Raw genomic sequence first — 23,077 nt, forward strand, 5'->3', positions numbered from 1 at the left:
GCAGATGGTTGAGTATGAGATTGTCGATTCGAAGATTCAAGGTTCGAGTCCTGGAATAGGATTTTTTGCGTCTCGATCCAGAGCTCTATAGCTCTATAAGTTGATGAAACTACACACTGCATCTCATTGTAATTTGGCATCATAGCATTGTTTCGAAACCGTAGAGTGCATAGTAAGAATGAAGTTTCCCTTCATCGTGTAGTTGTGCTGATTTATGGGTAGATAGATAACAAGTAAGCTCCACCCACAGTTGTCTGTAAAATGTTGCATCCAGAAGCAGTTTCATCATCGTATTGAATTGTTTTAGCTAAATTGATCATTACACTAGTTTACAAAATAAAACGAAAGTCGTGAACTTCTGTCAACGACCAAAGTTTTTGAAGTATAATTTAGCACTGATTTTGGAACCGTGCTTCAAAAAATTTTAAGTAGAGCAGTTTTTGAGTTTTATCTCAATATTGAGTTTTACAACTTTTAGAAATATGAAATTTATCAAAATTCAAATATCTTGCGTTTTGTTCAATTAATTTCAAATCTTTTTCCATAAATTAAAAGCTGAGTACAATACCATTCGATCATCTGAATGCAGGTTTTGCGTCAGATTGATAAAATTCGAGATATTGGCGAGTTTTAGGGACGATCTCCTTAAATTTTAGCCAAATTTCCAAAAATATATGAAGAAATGTATTTTTTTCAATAAGAAAAAAACAATCTAAAATTTCTTTCTCAACGTTTATTTGACATTTCATATGTAAGCGAGTTACAGTAAAAAATTCAGCTCAATCGGAGCATTGATAACGGAGAATGAGATGTGTGAAGTGAGCGACGTTGCTTAAAAATAGAACAAAAATGGATTTCAAATCATCAACCTTGTATGGAAAGTCGAAAAAAATTCCGCTCTACTGTAATTTTTTTCCTTCGCCTTTTCGAACTCAGGGCATGAAACTACACCAAAAATGATCATCAGCTTACCGAGTTCAAAAATGCTGTAAACTAGTGTTATCAAACAGATGCTCAATATTTCGCCCAGCTGATCTCGTCGACACGATTTATTGTTAACAAGTATAAACTAAATATCTAGCTAGTCCTGGAATGGGCTTAATGGCAGGTCTCGATCATTATTATTTGGAAGATTGCATGTAAGTCATGGCAGATTCATCATCCTAACTGCTACAAAGAAACAAAAAAAAGTTTATCATGTATTTGAGCTTGAACCTGGGACCTTCTGATCCGCAGGCTCGAGCTTTACCATCTGCACCATTTCTGATAATTAAATCAAAAGACATTAGAAAACGAATTCCTACACAAAAACGATGTATGGACGAAATATTCGTTACACAAAGGAGTAATCGCTAATTTATTTAGTCTCGTAAAATAATGTAAAATTACATGACTTATATGTAAAATCGTAAAAATATCGTGTTTTTTCGTGATTTTATAACTAAAATTGTTGAATAACTTCGAAATACGCAATTTAAACACCGTAGTGTCTTCGGCAAAGTTGTAGGGTATTGTTCTAACTATATTTTAACGGTATTTCCGGCATCTTTTCGGAGCAATTTTGTGAATTGCTGAGTAAGTTTCTGTGAAAACGGTTAAAAACACAAAATCGATTTGATGCACCTTTAAATCTTCATCAATTTGACTCAATTTTGGACTGAAGACTTGGTTTTGCATTTGGATTGATAATTTGATTTGTCACGGAGAATCGGAGAAAAAAAGTTTCAAATTGAACAGGTCTACCACGTAGGTATCTCCGGAACCACCAAGAAGGCATTGCTTAGGAGAGGGGCTAGTGCCCATCGCACACTCAAGGTTAGCTGCGTAGTCATACAGCAACGAACATCGATGGCATGATCTTTGGGAAGTCCATCAAGCTGGCGGCTGGCGCTTTACCAGCTTCCCGGGTAGAGGAAAAGAGCTCAATAATGACATATTTTGATATTGAGATCAAAATGTGATGTTGGTTTGATTGACATAAGAGATAAAAGATCTAAAAATAATATCTGAAATTTACTCCTGGAACATCATCATCAGATCATGTTTAGATCTTGTAAGATCTAACCAATAGCAGGAAGCTATTCGTTTGATCTTGAAATATCAAATTTTGATATTGTTCAGATGTTCCAGGAACATTTTTCAGATATTATTTCCAGATCTTTTATCTCTTATATCAATCAAACCAATATCACGTTTTGATCGTCAGTACTTTACCTCTACCTGGGTTGTCTTCGGAAGTGAGGTACTTACCAAGCCTACTTCCAACTGCACAGCGAGTATGAATAACTGATACTGGATGCACCGCGATTTGACCTCATGAAGGTTAAAGCGCACAGAAGGACTTGCTGACATGGGCCTCCACCTGCCCCGGCCCTTATTGGGGGCCCTTTTCTATCCGCGAGCTCAGATCCAACCCAGTAGACCGACGCCATGGCAGCAACTGTATCAGGGGTGTAGTGGGCTTAGTGGCCATGCGGTTAGAGGCGTCGTCTGGCCGTTTCGTAAGCCTTGGAGTGAGGGTTCGATTCCCGCTCCAGTCGTTGAAAACTTTTCGTCAAACGGAAAAATCTCCACTGGACCACTGGGTGTTTCGTGTATTGCCCGCCCAAGTAACCAAAAGTCCACGAAGTTTAAATAAAGTTTCGTATGGAACTTTCTGGCTGCTTAAGAGGCTAACAATGAGCCTTGTTGGAACTTCGCACACAAGTACCGACAAGGCTCATTGTTAGCATCTTATGCAGCTTGAAAGCTGCTTAAGATGCTACTCGGACCTTTCAAGTTCATAGACGTTTAGATCAGTAGCATTGTGTTTCAAAGAAGAATTAAATTTATTTTTTTTGCAGAATGTAATTTTTTTAAGCATACTCGAGTAAAAGACAAATATGGATTTATCAAATCAATGAATATTAGGTTCAAATAAAAAAAAAACATATATTGGTCACCGGATTCGAGCCGATAGCCGCTGCGTGAGAGTGCTACGCTCTACCACATAACTATAGTTACGAGGAAGTGAACAGCAGGTGAAATCTGACTTCAATCGATTCTCTGTCGGCAGCTTATTTTTCATACTTGTACAGTATTGAAATTAGCTTGACTGTGTCAAGTATCATCAGCAGCGCAGCGGTAAGTCAGCAATCCATTACGCAGGAGAATCCGGTTCAAATCTACATAGGAGCGACATGTGTAAAATATAATTATCGGAAGCAATGTTAAAAAATATTTCTGTTTCTGCATAAATTTTCGCAAAGTTCCGTCAGAAGCTGCTTAGAAGGTTATCCAGCTACCTTATGTGAACTTTAAAGTTCCAAAATTACTTAAAATTGAAGCTGCAAATTATACCAATTTTTGATTTTGTATACCGCCACCCACAAAAGCCATGATATGAACACATTTTCAGTATAAAACGCCTTCAGAAAAAAACATTTTCGGCTGCGCCGCTATATTTCAGCTACGACTCAAATTGAATGTACATGACATCATTGTTTACGAAATGCGAGTGTCGAATAAAAAAACGTATCATTGATCGTCGAAAATCCCTCCCACAGTAAATTTTTGGCTACGTCACTGTACCCAAAAAACTCGGTTACATTCATTTAATTCATTTTTTTTTCTAAAAAAAATCATTGGGCCCCAGATGTTTTGACAATTCCTAAAGTGGGTCGCCACCTCAAAAAGGTTGGTAACCCCTGGTGTAGTGTCTGCTTAAGGATGCTCTCCCCGTGGCCACAAATTCGCTATGACAGTCGATTTCGACCGCAGGGCACCGGTATGATCTACGTAGCTGTCTCCGAACCCTTCGGCCACCTCTTGTAAATCATCTGAACTAGCCACTAGCTCCAAGTCCATGCGACATCAGCACTGTAGTAGCTCCAAGACGATGTGGATAAAAGTCGTTGAAACGGCATTCCAGCCAAACTCATCCCTATACACGGTAAAAAATCTGCACGCTCGATGTAAGGGAAAAATCCCTTAACTATTCGACATCCCAATCAACATGATCAGAAATTATGAAATTCAAATAACTCAACGTACATATGTACAGATGGGTAAATTATTGGTTAAATTGGGAAAAAATCCACAGCTCAGGTGAGATTTGAACTCACGACCCTTATTCGCTAGACAAGTGCTTTACCAACTAAGCTACCGAGCCAATTAATGACCCGGCAACTTAGTTGTCATAAGGTTCAATTCCAATCTCATCGATCTATATCATCTTCCCCTAAACCGCAAATATAACCATCTCTGTTGTACATATGTACGAAGAGCGAAAGCGATTTGTTTATTGTTTGAAACTGTTTGCCTATCGTACAGGCAACGCTTCCTCAACCACTTGTAGAGATCAGAAATGTTTTTCCTTTTAAATCGCAATGCTGTCAGTGTTGATTTCAGAACCAAAACAAACCCACCGAAGAAATCAGCTAAAAATCACTTCGATTTGCACTGCTGTATAAAGCAGTACGATCCAAAGTGAAAAGCCATTGGTTTGGTAATGAGTATTTTGGACATGAAAGTAAATATGGACTTATCCATCGATGAACCAAATTCATCGCGGTCCGAGAATTTTGACACTAGAGCGGGGTCTGTTCCAATCAGAATCATCCAATTCTGATTGGAACGGCCCCGCTCTAGTGTCAAAATTCTCGGACCGCGATGAATTCGGTTCATCGGTGGATAAGTCCATAGATGCCAAGTGGTAGAAAGTGTTTCGCTTCGATACGTACCTCTTAACAGATGTGAAGTAGTTTAGTGGGTAAACAGATGATCGCGAACCTCAAGGTCCTGATATCGATTCTGGGTGGGTGTGCGGTGAACATTTTTTTAATGCTAGTTTTGAAATCAAAACATTGTCAACAACGAATTGAAGTGAAGTTTCATTAAAATTGAAGAGGTATTGAATGTTCTTTTTTGTATGATATTTAATTGATAACAAACTGATTAGACAGTAGTGCGAATTCAAGTGCCAATCAGTTTATATCACAGTGCAGATTTTTTTACCGTGTACACATCCTCTGAACAAGATTGTTCGGGGTTGTGAACCCCCCCCCCCCCCGGCCAAAAATAAAAAAAAAGACTTGCTTTGAATGACGTGTCCACGGTGTATACAGAAGGTGAGATATTCTCGAAATCTGACAGCTTTTTGATGATGTGATTCAAATCGTTCATAGATGATTTAGTACTCCACACCAATTTGATCAACGTGAAAGACGATAAGAACGACGTCACATGTTTACATCCAAAATAGATGTTTACATAGGTTGCTAGCCTGCCTTGTGATATTTATGCCGTGGACGTGTCTTGTACCATTTGGTCGACGTTAAGTCAGACCGGACCATCTGTTTTTCAACGATTTCGAGCAAATGTCCTGCAAGCACTTGGAATTTCAAATCCCTGGCATTATTTTCAGAAATACTATTATTCATCTATATAATGACACATCTGCATCTAAATAACGTCAAAAAGTTCAGGTTTAACGAATTCCTCAGCTTAGCTTTACCTGTCCGAAAAATCGCGTAGTCCACTCTGACTGAACGCCGACCTTGATAGCCAAATATTTCAAACCTAGATTCCCAAAATGTCAGCCTTCTGAGATAAAAACTCATTGCGCCACAGACATGAGAAAAATTGTGAAAATTGTAGAAAAAATGCATTTCAAACAAATACTATTTTCTCAGTGAAAAAATGGTTCAATTTTGGACTTGAGTTCACCGTTGGCTAATGATGTTTATAAGTGTTCAGTAAAATATTGGAAGCATTAAAAAATAAGTAATCCTTTCGATGAGTTTGAATGATTTATTCGCACGGGAAAATATGTCCTAAATGGGGTGGTGGGGGGTGGGCAGATAATTGGGAGGGGGGGGGGGGGGATTTGAATTTGGTAGACAAATAATTCTTCACCAAAATACCTAATTTATAAAATAATTCTATTTTTAAAATTGAGGACTGCTTCCACCTACACATCTCCTATAAATTCTTATGCACCCTTATTTTAGTTTTGATTTGCATTTTAACTGCCTCTTTAATTAAAAACAAACGTTCAAGTTTATTGTTCAGTAGTACGTAACTCCTTAGTGGGTTGAATACTGATTAAACCTTTCGGATGCGATGACAATACATAAAGTTGGCCAATGTTATGCTAAACTTACAAGAATACTATCAAAAATGCGGAAGAACAAAAAAAAGTTTGGCCACCAGTTTGTATGAAGCCGCTCCGGTGGCTCGGGGAACGTCAGATGACATACGTACCAGCCTACCTTGATTCTCCCTATTTTGACGAACCTTTTTACGTCCGCCACAGCTAGCTGAACCTTGGCTACATGTGTCCCTACCGACCCCTTTCGCAGCCGAACGGCTGTGGTGGCCACCAGTACGTCGCACTGTTGCCGTAGTGCCGTGGCGAGCTCTTCCGCTTCGGTGACCTCGTCTAGGGTTTCCACCTTCAGAGTCACCTCTTGCTCAAGAGGCCTCACCTCTACTCCTTCGCCAAGGACTTCTTCCCCCAAACTTTTGTAGGCGGCGCCCTTGCGTTCCTTATCGCGCTTCAGCTCCAGGATCATCTTACACGTACGAGTACATCTGATACTATGGTTCACCCTACTCTGTGGTTGCTGAGGGTCTAACAACGGTCACAACCCCCTGTTTTCTTCCATCCGGAAGGGCCAGCCTTTTAAGGCTCACCCTTTCCAGCTTTCCGGGACACCTGGTTGGGGTCCGACTGGCCGCCATTACTGCCGACCTTCGGAGTTATTATTTTCCTTGGCTTGCTGGCATCCCTAGACAACGCCTCACCTGACGGCTGCCTCACCCGCTTCTGCGAGTGCTTATCACGAGCAGTCGTATCCGCCATACCTTTTCGACTTCCTGCGAAAGCGAAGGCGTCCGTCTGGGTAGACTTCGTAACTATTGCTGTCGCCGGTTCCCCAGCTGCTGCAGTCTTCCTGAGTCTCATGTGGTCCTGCTTAACATCGTCAATCGACTTACGAAAGCTCAACAGGGCCGTTTTCAGGTCCTTACTTATGTTGGACTTCGTGGACGCAAAGTCGGTGATCTTGCCAAGCTGCTGCTCAGTCTCGATAGTGAACAGTCCTGCTCTCTTTTGGTTGATGAACCTCTCATGAACCACGCTCCATCCGGGACTGTAATCCCTGCTGTCTCGCCTGGGAAGACTCCCTCTTCCAGGCATTTCTGCATAGCAGATATTAACAATGTGCCTCTGCAATATCTACTTTCAAGGCCAGGTTCAGAACTCCGTTCGGACCTGGGGTCTTACCTACACCAAGAGATTTTGCAATCCGCGCGAATTTTTCATCAGTGACCTTCTCCTACGCCAACCCCATTTCCCTGCAGACCTACGAAAGGATGCCAAGGACTAGGATCATGATGCGGAGAGACTGGTTTGTCGGAGCCATTACACCTTGTGTCTTAGCCAGCATGATCCTGTAGGCATCACCCTACGGATTTGCATTGGCCCTCAAAGCAGGCATTTTTGAATCGGCTTTTCGGGCCCGTATGAAGTTGATCATCAATATTAACTTCTTTTCTCGATCAGCCTAGATAGCTGTGTAGTGTCGGTAGCGATTGTCTCAATTGGCTAAGAATAACACTACGGACCGCCTGTTTCGGTGGTAAGAGTCCACCAACAGGTGGCCCCTAATTCATGGTGTGATGCGGCTTCATGCTTACCGTGCCTAGGAATGAATGGCTAAGGGGGTCTAATAAAAACCTAACCGCAAACGGAGCCTGTGGAGTACCAGGGCGCCCTCCACAGTATGTTGCCCTTACTGCGCTAACCGGAGCAAGGGTGCAATCTTAGATAATTAAAACATAGATATGCAACTTAGGGAAGAAGCTGGCAACAAAACAGCAGCGCCTAACTAGCAGCAACGGCAAATGGGTGAACTAATGTTCATCTAGTGTCCCTGCGCATTTCCCCACTGAAAAAAAAACACTCAAACAGAACATAGCATGCCAACAACTGTCAACCGCAAATGCATTTTTTGTTTCATGTGGTTGCAACAGAATCACACCGTTCTTATGGAGAAATGGTGTGATTACTATTACTATTTTAAGAAATCGCCCGGGGAATAAAAAAGTAAGATATCCAACTGTTCCACGTTGTGATGGATGGTCGCGGTCGGTATACCAAATGCCGAACCGTTCGTATACCTGTCGTGGATGGCTGCGAGATGGACCAACGATAGGGAGAGCGTGTGGGTTTCTGGCTCGAGAAGTGAAAGGGCATCCTCGTGGTCATCTGACCGAAAGTTATAGAGTCGATCGGACTTGAGTCAACTCGCCAGTCGCCATGCCCAAAGAAATAAAACTCACCCCAAGTTCCTCGAAAAGGCCGTCCGAGTGAGTTTAATTGGAAAACACCTGTTGTGAAAACCGAACGTTGTTGCAGGTTCAATCCCGGTGGTGCCAATAGCAGTCCTCTTTTCAATACAATCCCACCAAACGTTAAAAAAATCGATTTGACAGTGAAGATTCCATCGAATTAGGTTTCCAAGGTGTACCAGAATGTAGAACCACCCAGAGGTAGCTATAGGGAACGCGTAATGTTGCTGTAAGGCCTGGAGGTGCTGTCCAACCCAAAATAATCGCGAATATTCGATGAAGAAAATTAGTGGAGTGAGAAGCCTTCTTTTGCTCGGACCAATAGAAGGTGTAGAAATTACGATACGCCTTAAAGCCAATTGGGTGGACAAGGTATCGGTCAGTAACTAACAGCACGGATCCCTATGAGCTGGTTGTTCCGGCGACCCTTCTCAAAATCCTAGTTCTGAAGCGCGTACTGCCGGTTCGTCTTGGGTTAGTCTCACTTGCTTGTCGTTTGTTTTCACTCAATACAGAACACGTTAGTTGCCAAGGTTTCAGCAAAACCATCAAGTGCGCAGGGTAGTTCAATTGAAAATGCGCACCCGCTTCGGTGGATTACTTCACCCGTCGACCAACAGGTGGCATTAGGTGCAGCCGGTGCAGCGATGCCAACCGCATGCATACTGCGATGGTTAAGTTGGAAATCTATGTATTAATTATCTAAGGTGCAATGCACCTTGTGTTTCTCCGAGATAATCGGCTGCCCTTCTTTAGTCTCACTGGAGGCTAAAAAAGGGCGGGATTATGAAGATGTTGTTAATTAGTTTAAATTTTCACCTATATGGTTTCGCATTATGCGATTTACACAGTGTATTCTGTATATCCTCGCCTTTGGCGTTTTCCAATCGATACCGATTTGGTTTTATTGTTGCTGTTCTTTGTTGTGATGTTGTTGCGAAGATTTTAATCTTGCCTAGTTTGGGTAGTGGCTACGGTTAGGATAGCTCAGATCAATGGTTCAGCCCAAATGGCCTTGGTCCAAGAACCTTACTTCCGTAAGGGGAATTTCTATCTAGGAAACCTTGTGAACCCGGTGTTTGCTACTTTCAGTAAACATGAAATGGCAAACTCGCGTGTCATGCCTTGAGCCTGTGTGCTTGTCAATAACGCATTAGTTGCTACACTCATCTCTGAACTAACCACCAGAGATGTATGTGCTATCACAATTGATGTATCTGTTGCAAACCTCAACAAGCAATAACGTCTATTGTTCAGTTTATTTGCCACATGATGAACCATCCCCTACGGATGCTTTCAAACAAGTCATCGTATAGTGTACTTCAAAAGACATTCCGCTAATTGTTGGCAGTGATGCTAATGCTCACCATATCATCTGGGGCAGCACAGACATTAACTTGAGAGGCTCCAGTTTGATGAAGTACTTAAGTAGCACAGATCTTGAATTACTTAACATAGGCAACATTCATGGTATCTGCTAGAGAGGAAGTGTTAGACATAACGCTTTGCTCTAGTGGAATTAGTCACGAGCTGACCAATTGGCATGTGTCAGATGAAGAATCTTTATCTGACCATTGCTACATCTTTTTCGAACATTTAAATGTTACTTCGCAAACATTGCGTTTCAGGAATCCCCGGTCAACAAACTGGGATCTTTTTACTGATTTGGTTGCGGCCAAATTTCATGGATACTCACCATCCATTGACACTCCAAGTAATTTAGATGATGCCGTTGATACTACAACGACCTTCATCATGAAAGCTTTTGAAGAAGCATGCCCTCTACGGTCTGTGAAGATCACAAGAGGAACCCCTTGGTGAAAACTGATTTGGCGAAACTCAGGAAACAATATAGAAAGAGCTAGAACAGATGACGTTCGGCTGGTTCGGAGGCTTTCAGGTCGGCTCGCAAGGCATACAGGAAAGCTCTCCGGTCTGCTGAACGATCCGGCTGGAAAAACCTTTGTACAAATGTTTCCAGTTTGAGTGAAGTCAGTCGGTTAAATAAACTCCTTGCGAAATCTAAGGATTTCCGAGTGAACGAACTTCGTATGCCAAATGGCGATCTGACTTCGTCTGATGAGGAAGTTCTGGAATGCTTATTCAGCACACACTTCCCTGGATGTGTGGATGTTACATCTTCGGATGAACCTGATGTCTTTTCTTGCAGTTACGATTCCCTGGCTTCGGCTCGGAGTATTGTAACTATAGAATCGATTGAGTGGGCACTTAATAGCTTTGCTCCTTTCAAATCTCCTGGGGCAGATGGGATTTATCCTATTTTGCTTCAGAGGGGATTTGCGTATTTCAAACATGTTTTGAAAAAAATACTAGTTTGTAGTTTTGCTACAGGGTATACATATTTCCAAATCTTGGCGGGATATTACTGTGAAGCTTATTCCGAAAGTGGGTCGTGCGTCGTATGAAGCGAAGCAAAGAGTTTCAGACCTATCAGTTTAACCTCTTTTCTTCTGAAATGCTTAGAACGCATTGTGGATCATCACATACGTGATGTTCATCTGGCCAACGTGTCTCTTCATGTGAACCAACATGCCTACCAATCTGGTATGTCCACTGTGACTCTTTTACACAAGGTTGTTTACGATATTGAGAAAGCATTCGCTCAAAAGCAATCTTGTTTGGGTGTTTTCTTAGATATCGAGGGTGCCTTTGACAATGTGCCTTTCGATGCCATATTGGAAGCCGCACAGAGTTATGGAATATCTCCAATGGGCACCACCCCATTACCCCGAACGCCATTACTCCGAACTCCACCACCCCGAAAGCCATTACCACGAAAGCCATTTCCCCGAAAGCCGTTACCCCGAATGGACCATTACCCTGTAACATCCAGAAAATCACCCAAATAGTAGTGGCCGTGGAAAAGTTATAAGAAATTAATGAATATGGTCATAAGTTCATACGATTCTAAAACAGTCAGATACCGATTACACTAGTTTACAGCATGTTTGAACTCGGTAAGCTGATGATCGTTTTAGGTGTAGAATCATGCCCTGAGTTCGAAAATGCGAAGGAAAAAAATTACAGTAGAGCGGAAATTTTTTCGACTTTCCATACAAGGTTGATGATTTGAAATCGATTTTTGTTCTAATTTTAAGCAAAGTCGCTCACTTCAAACATCTCATTCTCCGTAATCAATGCTCCGATTGAGCTGAAATTTTTACTGTAGCTCGCCTACATATGATATGTCAAATAAACGTCGAGAAAGAATTTTTAAGTTGGTTTTTTATTATTGAAAAAAATACATTTCTTCAAAAAATTTTGGAAATTTTGCTAAAATTTAAGAAGATCGTCCCTAAAACTCGCCAATATCTTGAATTTCATCAATCTAACGCAAACCCTGTATTCAGATGATCGAATGGTATTGTATTCAGCTTTCAATTTATGGAAAAAGATTTAAAATTGGTTGAACAAAACGTAATATATTTGAATTTTAGTAAATCACATATTTTGAAAAGTTGCAAAACTCAATATTGAGCTAAAACTCAAAAACTGTTCTACTCAATTTTTTTTGTAGTTCGGTTTCGAATTCAGCGCTAAATTGTGCTTCAAAAATTTTGGTCGTTGACAGAAGTTCACGACTTTCGTTTTATTTTGTAAACTTGTGTTCTCCATAGCTCTGCGCGGTCGATACTGTCGTATGCCGCTTTGAAGTCGATGAACAGGTGATGCGTTGGGACCTGGTATTCACGGCATTTCTGGAGGATTTGCCGTACGATAAAGATCTGGTCCGTTGTCGACCGGCCGTCGATGAAGCCGGCTTGATAACTTCCCACGAACTCGTTTGTTTTAGGTGACAGACGACGGAAGATGATCTGGGATAGCACTTTGTAGGCAGCATTCATTTTAAATAGTGATCGCCCTGAAGTTCTCACATTCCAAATGGTCGCCTTTCTTGTGAATGGGGCAGATTACCTCTTCCTTCCACTCCTCCGGTAGCTGTTCGGTTTCCCAGATTTTGACTATCAGCCGATGCAGACAGGTGGCCAACTTTTCTGGGCCCATCTTGATGAGTTCAGCTGCGATACCATCCTTACCAGCTGCTTTGTTGGTTTTGAGCTGGTGAATGGCATCCTTAACTTCCCTCAGCGTGGGAGTTGGTTCATTTCCGTCCTCCGCTGCACTGGCGTCGTCGTTTCCTCCGTTGCCGTGGGCTCCCGTGCCTACGTTCTCCACGCCGTTCAGGTGCTGATCGAAGTGCTGCTTCCACCTTTCAATCACCTCACGTCCGTCCATTCGTGACGTCATCTTGCAGTATCCTATTGAGATCAGATAAGCATGCTTCTTCGTCTTATTCAATAAAACCGGGATTTTTTTTTTACTTTAGGACCCTATTACATTTCATTTATTTAGTTCAACATCAAATTCATGATAACTCTGAATCAACAATTAGTCGCTATAATACTCGATTTGTACGTGCTCTCTGCGCTCCACGTCTTGTTGTGCCAACCGGATGGTTAGCAAACACCAACTTTGTAGGGTCGTTGTCCAGCATTCTTGCAACATGCCCTGTCCATGGTATCCGTCCAGCATTAGCCACTTTCAGGATGTTGGGTTCACCGTAGAGTGCAGCGAGCTCGTGGTTCATCCTTCGCCGCCACACACCGTTCTCCTGCACACGCCACCGAAGATCGTTCTTAGCACGCGTCGCTCGAAAACACCGAGTGCTTGCAGGTCCCCCTCGAACATCGTCCATGTCTCGTGTCCGTAGATGACCACCGGTCTTATTAGCGTCTTGTACATGGCACATTTGGTGCGGGCGGTATAACACCAAACGCTCCGAATAGAATCCTGACTTTCATTTTTGCAGCTGCCAACACAACATGTTTGTTGGTTCAGTGCAAAGTATTTTTCTCCCGATGGATAGGAAAGAAATTAAAATATCACTGCCTGCGCAGTGCAACAGGCCAACATTGTCAAAAATCCATTTTCAAATTAGATATAAAGTGATTCCAGCAGAAAAAAAAACTTTGTTCTGCCTTGCTTGTTCCCACCGGAGGGAAACCTCAACTTGGTCAACTTTATTGTTAAAGTTATACCCTGTTATAGCCACTGCTGCTTAAGGCGAAACTGGATCCATTTCCTCACTTTTTGGTTTTTGATTTTTTATTAAATAACGAAGCAATATTTTCAAAATCGGTTTTCGTGCACATGTACAATATGGATCAAGGTATCTTCTGATTTTTTTTTGTAGTGGAAAATGTTTTTCGTTTTTGCAGAAACCATTTTTTAACAAAATTTCACAAAAAAATGGTTTTTGCAAAAATGGAAAGCATTTTCCACCTCAAAAAATTTCAGAAGACACCTTGATCCATACTGTACATGTGCACGAAAACCGATTTTAAAAATATTGCTTCGTTATTTAATGAAAAATCAAAAACCGAAAAAATGAGAAAATGCTTCCAGTTTCGCCTTAATATTAAATGCTCTCGGTGACAAGTACTGTATTCGCCCTTCATGGATCCAAACAGGGGCAAGTTAGAGTAATTTCCGTCACAATTTCGGCAGCATCTTTGATGAGCCATTCAGCCAAAATAAATCTTGGCGATGAAAGTCCTATCCAAATCGTCACGTATTTACTCAGAAGAAAGTATATCCCTCCGCTCTGGGACCATAAGGTCAAATCGTGACATGAGATGCTGAACTGAACTGGAGGGTAGCACGATACCCGCCCGATGAAAGCACGTATTTAATTTCGCCATGTTACTAGCGAAAATTATGAACCTTGCTCAAAAACAGCTCCGTGAAAGCTTGGAAGTGCATGCTGTAGCGACAAAAAAAAAATGACAATAAAAGAGAAAGGTTGAATGGCCTGACCTAGACAGTACGGTACGGTATGCTATCCGGGCATGGAGGGAAAACCATCGTGCTAGATTTAAATCAACAGATTCATCCTGCGGAACATGTATGAATTGCTTTTTGCAATCGAGATGACTATGCCGTAACGCCGGAACATGTGTCTGCGGCACGGACGATGCACTTTTTGGAGGAACAACCAACGCGTACAATAGATGTTCGGGTAAAAAAACCTAATTTTACTGGCAATCGGCCAGTAGTGGAAGCAGCAACTGGCACGGAATAGTGTTTGGCTTACCGTAAAACGGGGTATCTTTGATAATGCGGGTAACTTTGATAGTACGGCAGGCATTGTGTAATTTATCTTATAACTATGGTTCCTTCAACCAGTTAAGAAAAAGGTAAACGCAAATCAATTCTATACATATGAAAGTTTATCTTAGACGAATTTTCATTAAAATCTAGTTTATATACAACTTTTTGGACAAAAAATAAAAATTGTTTATATTTTGGTCATTTATCAACCCTTTCAAACAAACTGCTATACGACTTCGTTAAAACTATTTTTTCAATGAATGGACTCTTATTCTCGATAGATTCATCATAGTAGATTCCAAATCTGGCCTTGAATCTCTTAACGGAGTGTGTTATTATGAAATGGAAGCAATTTTGTAAATTGTGACATAAATCTCCATACATTCATAAACGCCTAAAAGTATGCAATGCCCTTGTAATTTCATGTAGATAAATATGTGTTGTTCAAAATTTGTTAATAAAACATTAAAAAACTACTCAAAAAAGAAAACTAACCATGCATAGCATGTTATCATATGTTGATGTACCGTTAAGCATTTATTATTACAAAGATAGCTAAATGTATTGTGTTTTGCACTCAATACTCCACAAAATCATTTTTATATGTAGAATTTAGTAAAATATCTATGTTTTGTTATAAAAATTCTATCTAATATATTCCACAAGCCTTCTCTCATCATGTTCATACGCTTAAGATTTCAATCTGTGATTATTTTTTGAGATTTGATGTGTTTTTCAGGGCATTATCAAAGTTACCCCAAAATGAAAATCTGATTTTCGGTTATATGAAAAACTAAAAGTTATCCAAAATATTTCAGATTATCGAATCTTTTAATTGCAATTGATAACTGATACCCCAGTACTTGTTTTAAAAATATAAAACTCGGGGAAATACTGTTACATGTAAAAATATTGAGAAAATTCGCTGAAAAACTATCAAAGTTACCCCATTTTACGGTACCTATGACCGCATTCTGGCGTTAGAGCATGTGAATATGACAATAGCACCATTCTTTAGGAGGATAGCTCAGAAGGGATAACATAATGCAAAGAGCTGTTTAATTATGGGAAGTTTGAAGGAAAAACTTCAAAAATTGTTCTTAAGAAACATAGGTATTTCAATCTGAGTCATTCAAAAATTATAAAATTAAGGGATTATTTCCAAGATATTTATAAAGATTTGTCCAAGGGTGCTTCTACGTATTCCTGCCGATATAACTTCAAGAATTCCTACCCTAATTTCACTCTGTATATCTCAAGAAAACCTCTTCGGGTTCGTCCAGAGATTTGTCCAGGGATTTCCTCTAAGGATTTCTTCAGAGATTTCTTCTAGGGTTTCGCTAGGGGCTTCTTCTGGGAATTTTTTTCAAGTCTCCCGGAGTTAATTTATGCGGGGGTTTCTACTGAGATTTCTCCACGTATTTCTATTGGGGTGCATTCACGGACTCCATATTACTTCTCGGCATTCCACACGGATACTTTCAGAGATTCCTCCAGGGACCTTGCACAGGATTTCTCCACGGCATTACGTTCAGGATTTTTCCCGAAATTCCTACCCGTATTTAGGGATTTCTACTGCTAATCTTCTGGAATTTCTTCCCGGATACTTCCAGGAATTCATCAGAATTTCTCCATGTATTTTCTCCATTAATAAAACTCAACCTGGGTTTCTAACGAAACCGGGCTGACTGATTCCATTGTTATTTTGCCAAAATAAGTCATTCTCTTGCTGTTGTTATTTCCTTCTACTAGGGATACACCTCTGGTAGGCATAGTTAACCAAGTTTACTAAAATAACTTAAGTATGAGATTACCTAAAATGTATTACTCAGTATGTTTCATATTATTCACATACAATTTACATCTACTTATTCCAATATTTACTTCCTAAACTTTCAGGATAGTGATTTATTAAATTTAGGAACCGGCAGCGTGTCATGGTTCGAAGTGAACGGCTACGGTTGCAAGCCGACCTACCCGATGAACATCACTTCGGAGGACCCGTACCGGCCGGTGAGGCCCGAGCGGGTCGATGGCTGCCTACTAGACTACCACATAGTAGAAATTACACACTCCGGAGTGCAATGTGCGCTGGCGGTAAGTATCTAAGCTCAGTACTAATTCCCTATACGTAACTGAAACCATTGTGAAAAAAAAACACACACACACAGTTGTTGGTTACGGCCTACCGGTTTCCAATCTGCCCTTATCGCCGGATTGCTTCCACGTTGAATGGAAAACTTTTCCTCTCCGCAAGAATAGCAATGTCTGCCGAGCAGAGAATCCGCATGTTCATCCTTTTTTTTTCACGGTTTTGTGTTCGGTATCATTTCAGCTACTGGGTCTCTTCGGAGCCATCTGTTTGGGGCATACGTATCTGGACGAGGACGATAGCTGTAAGTAGCCAAAGTTCGAAAACGAATATCCTTTGCTTAACCTCTTTTCCCACCGACTTGCCCCCTCTTCGGAGAAACAAGAACCGTCCGTGAAAAACAAAATCCGCTTGACTCGATTCGATCTCTGTCTCTGTCGGTTCTTTTGTTGTTTGTGCCCCGATATTCGCTGCTCATGCTCATTCATTAATAATTCAGCGAATTTCGTTCGTCACCAGAAAAGCACCATAAAAATAGCAACTCATTTTCATCATTGTATTTTTTATTTTGTTTGATTATCCTCATTTCACACCTTTGTTCTAGTCTAGCCGGTGCTTTGATATAATCAGTACTTTTAATTAACGGAAGTCCTTATTCATTGCGGTACCCATCTCAACCCAAATGGTTCTTTCCATTTGATTTATTTTGGGAATTCTAACATTCAACACTAGTGTGTCATTGGTAGTTTCTAGGTGGAGTATTTGGTAGAATAATAATTGTCATGCTCACATCCAGTTAGTTTAAGATTCGGTCCCTTCACGAGATACAGTTGGAATAGTTATTGCTGGTTTGGTTGACTGCATTGCTGGGTGGGAAGACAAGAACAGTTAATTTCCAATTTGGAAACAGCGGGTGCTGTTTCCGGTCTGGTTTTCACAAAAAAAAACCTTGGAGGAAAAATTTAAAGTTAATAAATAGCTGGTCAAATAATTGCAGTCTTTTCAAAAGAATCACAACATATCATATACATGTTGCGGTCAGACAGTTCTTATGACAAAAATCAAATCGAGAGATGTGTCTTGCACTACTTCTTTTCTCTTGCTCCATTTTTTTTTTCGCGAAGTGAAATTTTGTAGGGCCCCAATGTGGGGGCCCGGGGCCCCCCTTAATCCGGCACTGGGTATTTCAGAGCCTTGCAGTGGTGTTCCAGGGAGTTTCCGGAGCGATCTAGGGGGTTTCAAGAGGTTTCAGGGGTGTTCCTGGAGTGTTCCATGGGATTAAGAGGGTCACAGGGATGTTTCCGGGGTTTCCAGGAGTGTTCCAGGGGCTTTCAAATGCGTTCCAGAATGTTTAAGGGGATTTGAAGGGCTTTTAAGGAGTTCAAGGGTGTATGAAGGGATTCAGGGGCATTCCAGGGATGTTCGTAGAGTTTTAGGCGGATTGAGGGCGTTCCAGGAGAAGTATCCCTGGTATCACTTGAAACCATTCTGAAAATTGCTAAAATATCCTTGAAATCCCCCTGAAACCCTTGAAACAATGATGCACAAATTCGTTTCATTTATGTGAACAGTAACCATCAAACCTTTTCAGTCTTTTTTGCCTGTCATGTTCACTCAACCAGAGCTCTCTTCGAATAAGAAGCACTTTCTTGTCATTTGAATAAATTACCACTCAAATGACTAGTTGGGCAAAAACCCTGAAAAATTATCGGGTACCGTGTCAAAGTCGGGTCAAATTTTATCGTATGTTGGACCACTGCCACTCCCATCGGATAATTGTTGGGTTTCATGACGAAAATAAAAGCAGGTCAATGATAGGTTTATGTAGGGTTATACGTCATCAATCACGAACAAAGCTTGAACCGTTCAACAATTAACGAGGATCGTTCAACATTAGGATGAGCTAGCCTAAGTAAGCGTTAATCATTTGGGTTCTATACTTCCGATGTGAATGTTCTATCACAGACAAACAGACATAACACTTGCGAAATTTCCATCGACCACGCTTTTAACGATCATTTTAAATTTTCCTAGTTGTAGCTTTCACAACCAGAGGCGCGCGCAACGTTTTTCTATGCGTTTGACGTTTCACACTAGCGCCTTCTGTTGACGATATGGCACTACACAGTGATTCGTGCAACTTTTCCACCAGGTGATGGTAGTATGAACTGGGCGATGGATTTCTATGAAAATCGTTCAAGGTGTTACGTCTGTTTGTCTGTGGTTCTATTCTCTCTTTTAAAATGGAATTTAAGAAAATTCAAATTCAATCGAAAGTACATATAACAAATGAATGAATCCAGACGTTCATTGGATATGTTTCAACTACAGTGGAATTATGCACAGAAAAATGAATGAAAACATAGATTTCAGTTCTAACCGTTCAACAATTGGCAAATTACCCAAAATAATCAGTTTTACTGAAAAATTGAACTAATATTAGTTTACAATAATTTTGACTAATATTTTTCTCATTCATTTATTAAAGAAAGCATGGGGTGAGGGTGAATTGTTACCTGTTATGTGGCGAAATTGGTTAATGCACCTTATCTAGTGAATTTGGAAAACGTGGGTTCAAATCTCACCAGAACCACGGGATTTTTTTTCGCAATTTCCATATCAATGCCATTTCGGTAGGTTATCCATTTTTCAACTTTAGAATTTATATGTCGTTTGTTCGGGATGTAAAAAATAAGCAACTTTGTTAAGAATTCCAAGCATATGTTAATCAAAACACAAGGTTAAAACAAGATGCATAATGCACAAAAATGTAAGTGGCAATATAGTTGTTTTTGTCCTGCAAAGTATTAAGATATTTTTTTTATGTTTGTTGCTCTTAATCCCTATAAGCAAATAATTTCGATTCGTGAGCAGAAACAGATTTTGTCGGATACTTTATAATAACATTCAAACCGATCAATGTGACCCCGCTGAGTAATTGTACTCCATAATTATACTGCAAAGGTACATATTTTAGAAAAAAAAAACACATCCAAACTCCTATAACTTTCCAACTGTATCTTAAACCTCATTTTAGCCTTGCACCGTGTAGCTCATTAAATACACTCACATCAACTCATTTGCATATAAACCATTTAACACCGTAAAAGTAGCGCCGGTAGAGTGTAATAATTCTAAACCAGCAACGTTCAGCAAATTGGAAGAATAATTTCTCTCGCGTCTTATTAAATTATTAAGTTTCAGCCGTTCGTACTCTGCAGCTGCTGTGCTGGGCCTGGGCCTCTGTGAGCTGCAGTGTACAGCACAAACGATCCCCCAGTCCATTCCATTCCATCACGAACACATGGCCCCTCTGGGGATATCCCGGTCTCGTCCCGCCGAAAAGCGGTCGCGCTGTGCCCAAATCTGGTCTGCACGGTCTGCAGATATTTCAACCTGTGAACCATGAAATTTGCAAACCACATCTCTTTGATACATCCCTTCTTTCTGTCTGGCACGTTTTTACCTCCGACCTTAGATAGCACAAAAAAACTTTATCGTGTTATGCTTTCTTTGTCCCACCTGTTGTATGTAGCACAGCACAGCTGTTGTTGAAGTACCTTCGCGATCCAGATGGGATTGCGCGCCCGCGAGGAATCGTGCTGGCCCACATTACCCACCCACCCCTATTGAGACTGTTATCCGCGTGAATACTGCTTTATTTTTGAACTTCCCATTTACCGTGGTGCTATCGCTGCCTGGGTGTGCTACCCCGATTCTCTCTATGCATTTGGGTGCAATCTAATTGGGTGTAATTCAATAATGTACCAGCGAACCATGAACGATCTTCAAACTTTGCACCAAAATCTATCTTGAAAGGTACCCAACAACCGCGATTCGTGCAATCCAATTTCACAGTTACCTATATCCAATGGAAAAAGTTATTCAGCGACCGAGCTTGGCGTTTTAGGGTAGGACGGGGCAAGATGGCCACCCGGGGCAAGATGAGCACCCCTCCGTTTTACTACTTTTATGATGAATTTTGCCCAAACAACTTCATAATCCGTTAGAATAATGTTCATCCTGTTTGTAAACCTGATAAAAGGTTCTTCATAATGAACGAATTAAAAAATATCGTCAAATAAGCCGATAGCGTGGATTTTTAGCATTTTCTTATAAGAAATCATCAGAATAAAATAAGGTTTTTATGTCAGAATCAAATTTTTATCATAATTTTAGTTATCAGCCAACATTACTAGCTTACTGCAAAGTATTTTAATTTAAATTAGAAAATATTTTCTAAAAACAAACATTAAAATTTATTCAATTTTAGTTATTTACCTATAGTGGGGCAAGATGAGCACCCCTGATGGTAATATAGAAAATATTTTGAAATTATTGTAATCCACTCAATAGTGTCGAACATTGGTTTCCGAAACCTCTGCAACTATTTGGTTGAGTAAATTTCTAAAAATAAGCAACCTAATAATCGTTTATTGTTTTTCGGGTCATTTTGTATAAAGTATTAAAAAACCGCATTTTTTTTCAATAATCGAAAAAAAATGACAATTTTAGAACGTGATACCATAGCTATACACAAGGTTCACTATATCAATCAGTGTATGACCAATTTATTGTTGAAATATTGGGATTTTAATGAAGTGCTCTTCTTGCCCCGTAGGGGTGCTCGTCTTGCCCCGTAGCATGTTCGAACTGACCATAAAACATCTTTTTTGTTTAGTCAAATAAATCATCCTTATTGTGAATTTTGAACCCTCCCATGTTTATGGGTGATAGAAAACAAGATATAGAAAAGAACTACTGAGAGGTACTTTGAAAAATTGTGTTAACTTTCAATAAACTCAACGGGATCCTTAGGGTGCTCATCTTGCCCCGCCCTACCCTACTACTCTTTGCTCCCGAGCAGTCCCAGTCAAGTGTGATGTTGGAAGTTAGGAGGTACTTACTTTTTGCTGGTGCCATTTTCGGCGTGATTTTGCAATCTTGCTGCTGGTGGAAAGCCCATTTCTGTTGGTGGAATGGTACTATGATAATGCCCAAAGCAAATCAGACGTTTGTGTGGTACGGGTAGTGGGTTCATGAATGTAGATGGAATTTGAAAGCAGGCTCAATCCTATGATTCACGTTTGGAATAGTTACGAGAAACTAAAATTCGATAGCAGACTTTAGCTTCCACCTTTTTCACATAGAAAAAAAAACCCTGTGCACAATGGTCCTAGTCCCAGAGTCATATTTAACTCATATTATTTCGTTCATATTGTCTTGAATCAAAATATTGACTTGATACATGCCAATACATTTCGTGTAGTATCCTTATCACACGCATATTCTCCGAACTAAAGATTATGCGACCCCATAATGTTTGGTCTGTGTATTGCTTACTGGACACTTGGTGGGTACAACTCATTCCGTTGAATCTACACTGAATGAAGCATCCTTTTCCACTGGACTCGGCCCTGGGCCAATCGCTTCCGGCTCCCCCTGGATGTTGAGTGCTCTTAGGTCCGCTACAACGGCAAACAGCCTTCTTGTGCGCTGCCTGCCACGGAGGCGCCGGCCTCTCCCTAATTCTCTAATATTATCTTCGCTTGTCGTTCTTCCTGTTCATTGCAACGTGGACAGCAAAAACATGCTTTTTTGCTGGGTAGGTCTAGCAGTGGCGTAGCAAGGGGGTTGCGATGGGTGCGGTCCGCACCGGGCCCCCGATTCCAGGGGGCCTCCAAATCAAGGAAGGTTTCTAACACTAATTTGAATAAAGTTCTTGAAATACCGAAAGATTCCTATAAGTTCAACACTTCGCAAAACTGCTGAAAGGTATTTAGGGGCCCCTTCGTGATTATCAAAAGTTATTTTGAATGGAGCACACAGATGGCCCCAAAATTACAAGAAAAATGTGTTAGAATTATTAATAGCAGGTCCAGTTGCTTACTTAGGTTAAGGTAGCAGTTGAAATTCAGGGGCCGCATTTATGAAAATTAAGATCTGAACACATGTCAGGTCAAAACCGTAATTACAATAGTTTGTCGATTTTTTTTGCTTTCGTATTTGATAAATAAGTACAATCAACGTATTCCAACGATTTCATCAAGTATTTCTTTTCAAATATTCCTTGAAGGGTTTCTGCAAGAATTCCTTCGGGCAAGGTAAATACTTACCTTGCCTTCGGGAATATGCATTACGATTCATCTAGCAGTTACTTCAAAGACTTCTACCAAAAAAATCTAAGATTTACTTCAGAACATTTTTATGGATTACTTCAGAAATTTGTCTACGCATTGATTTTGGAATACTTGAATTGATACCTTCAGGAACACCTCCAAGAATTTCTTAAGTATTTAAAAAAAACCATCAAGGAATCCTTCGAAAATTCTTTGAAGGATTTTTTACGAGTTCCTTCAGGAACCTTTTTAGATCCATTTATAAAGTTCTTCAAAGATTATGTCATGAAGTCCTTCAGGGAATCCTTCATATAACCTTAAGGATTTTCTTCAAGTATTCTTTTAGAGACATCTCCAAGAAGGAATCTTGCATGGAAACTATCTTTAAAACCCCCTGAGG

At 40.4% G+C, this 23,077-nt stretch overlaps 1 protein-coding gene across 4 annotated transcripts in view; it reads left to right on the forward strand.

Annotated features, from left to right (window-relative positions):
• LOC109430912 (sodium/potassium-transporting ATPase subunit beta-1-interacting protein) overlaps positions 1–23,077 on the forward strand; it is a 371,063-nt gene that overhangs the window by 305,164 nt on the left and 42,822 nt on the right. For all 4 annotated transcript variants that reach the window (XM_062852657.1, XM_062852658.1, XM_062852656.1 and 1 more), the window contains exons 4-5: positions 16,366–16,563; positions 16,802–16,862. In XM_062852657.1, the coding sequence (XP_062708641.1) occupies positions 16,366–16,563; positions 16,802–16,862 (259 nt within the window). The remainder of the gene's footprint in view (positions 1–16,365; positions 16,564–16,801; positions 16,863–23,077) is intronic.

The sequence above is a fragment of the Aedes albopictus genome, chromosome 2, assembly GCF_035046485.1.
Source record: "Aedes albopictus strain Foshan chromosome 2, AalbF5, whole genome shotgun sequence".
NCBI lineage: Eukaryota > Metazoa > Arthropoda > Insecta > Diptera > Culicidae > Aedes > Aedes albopictus.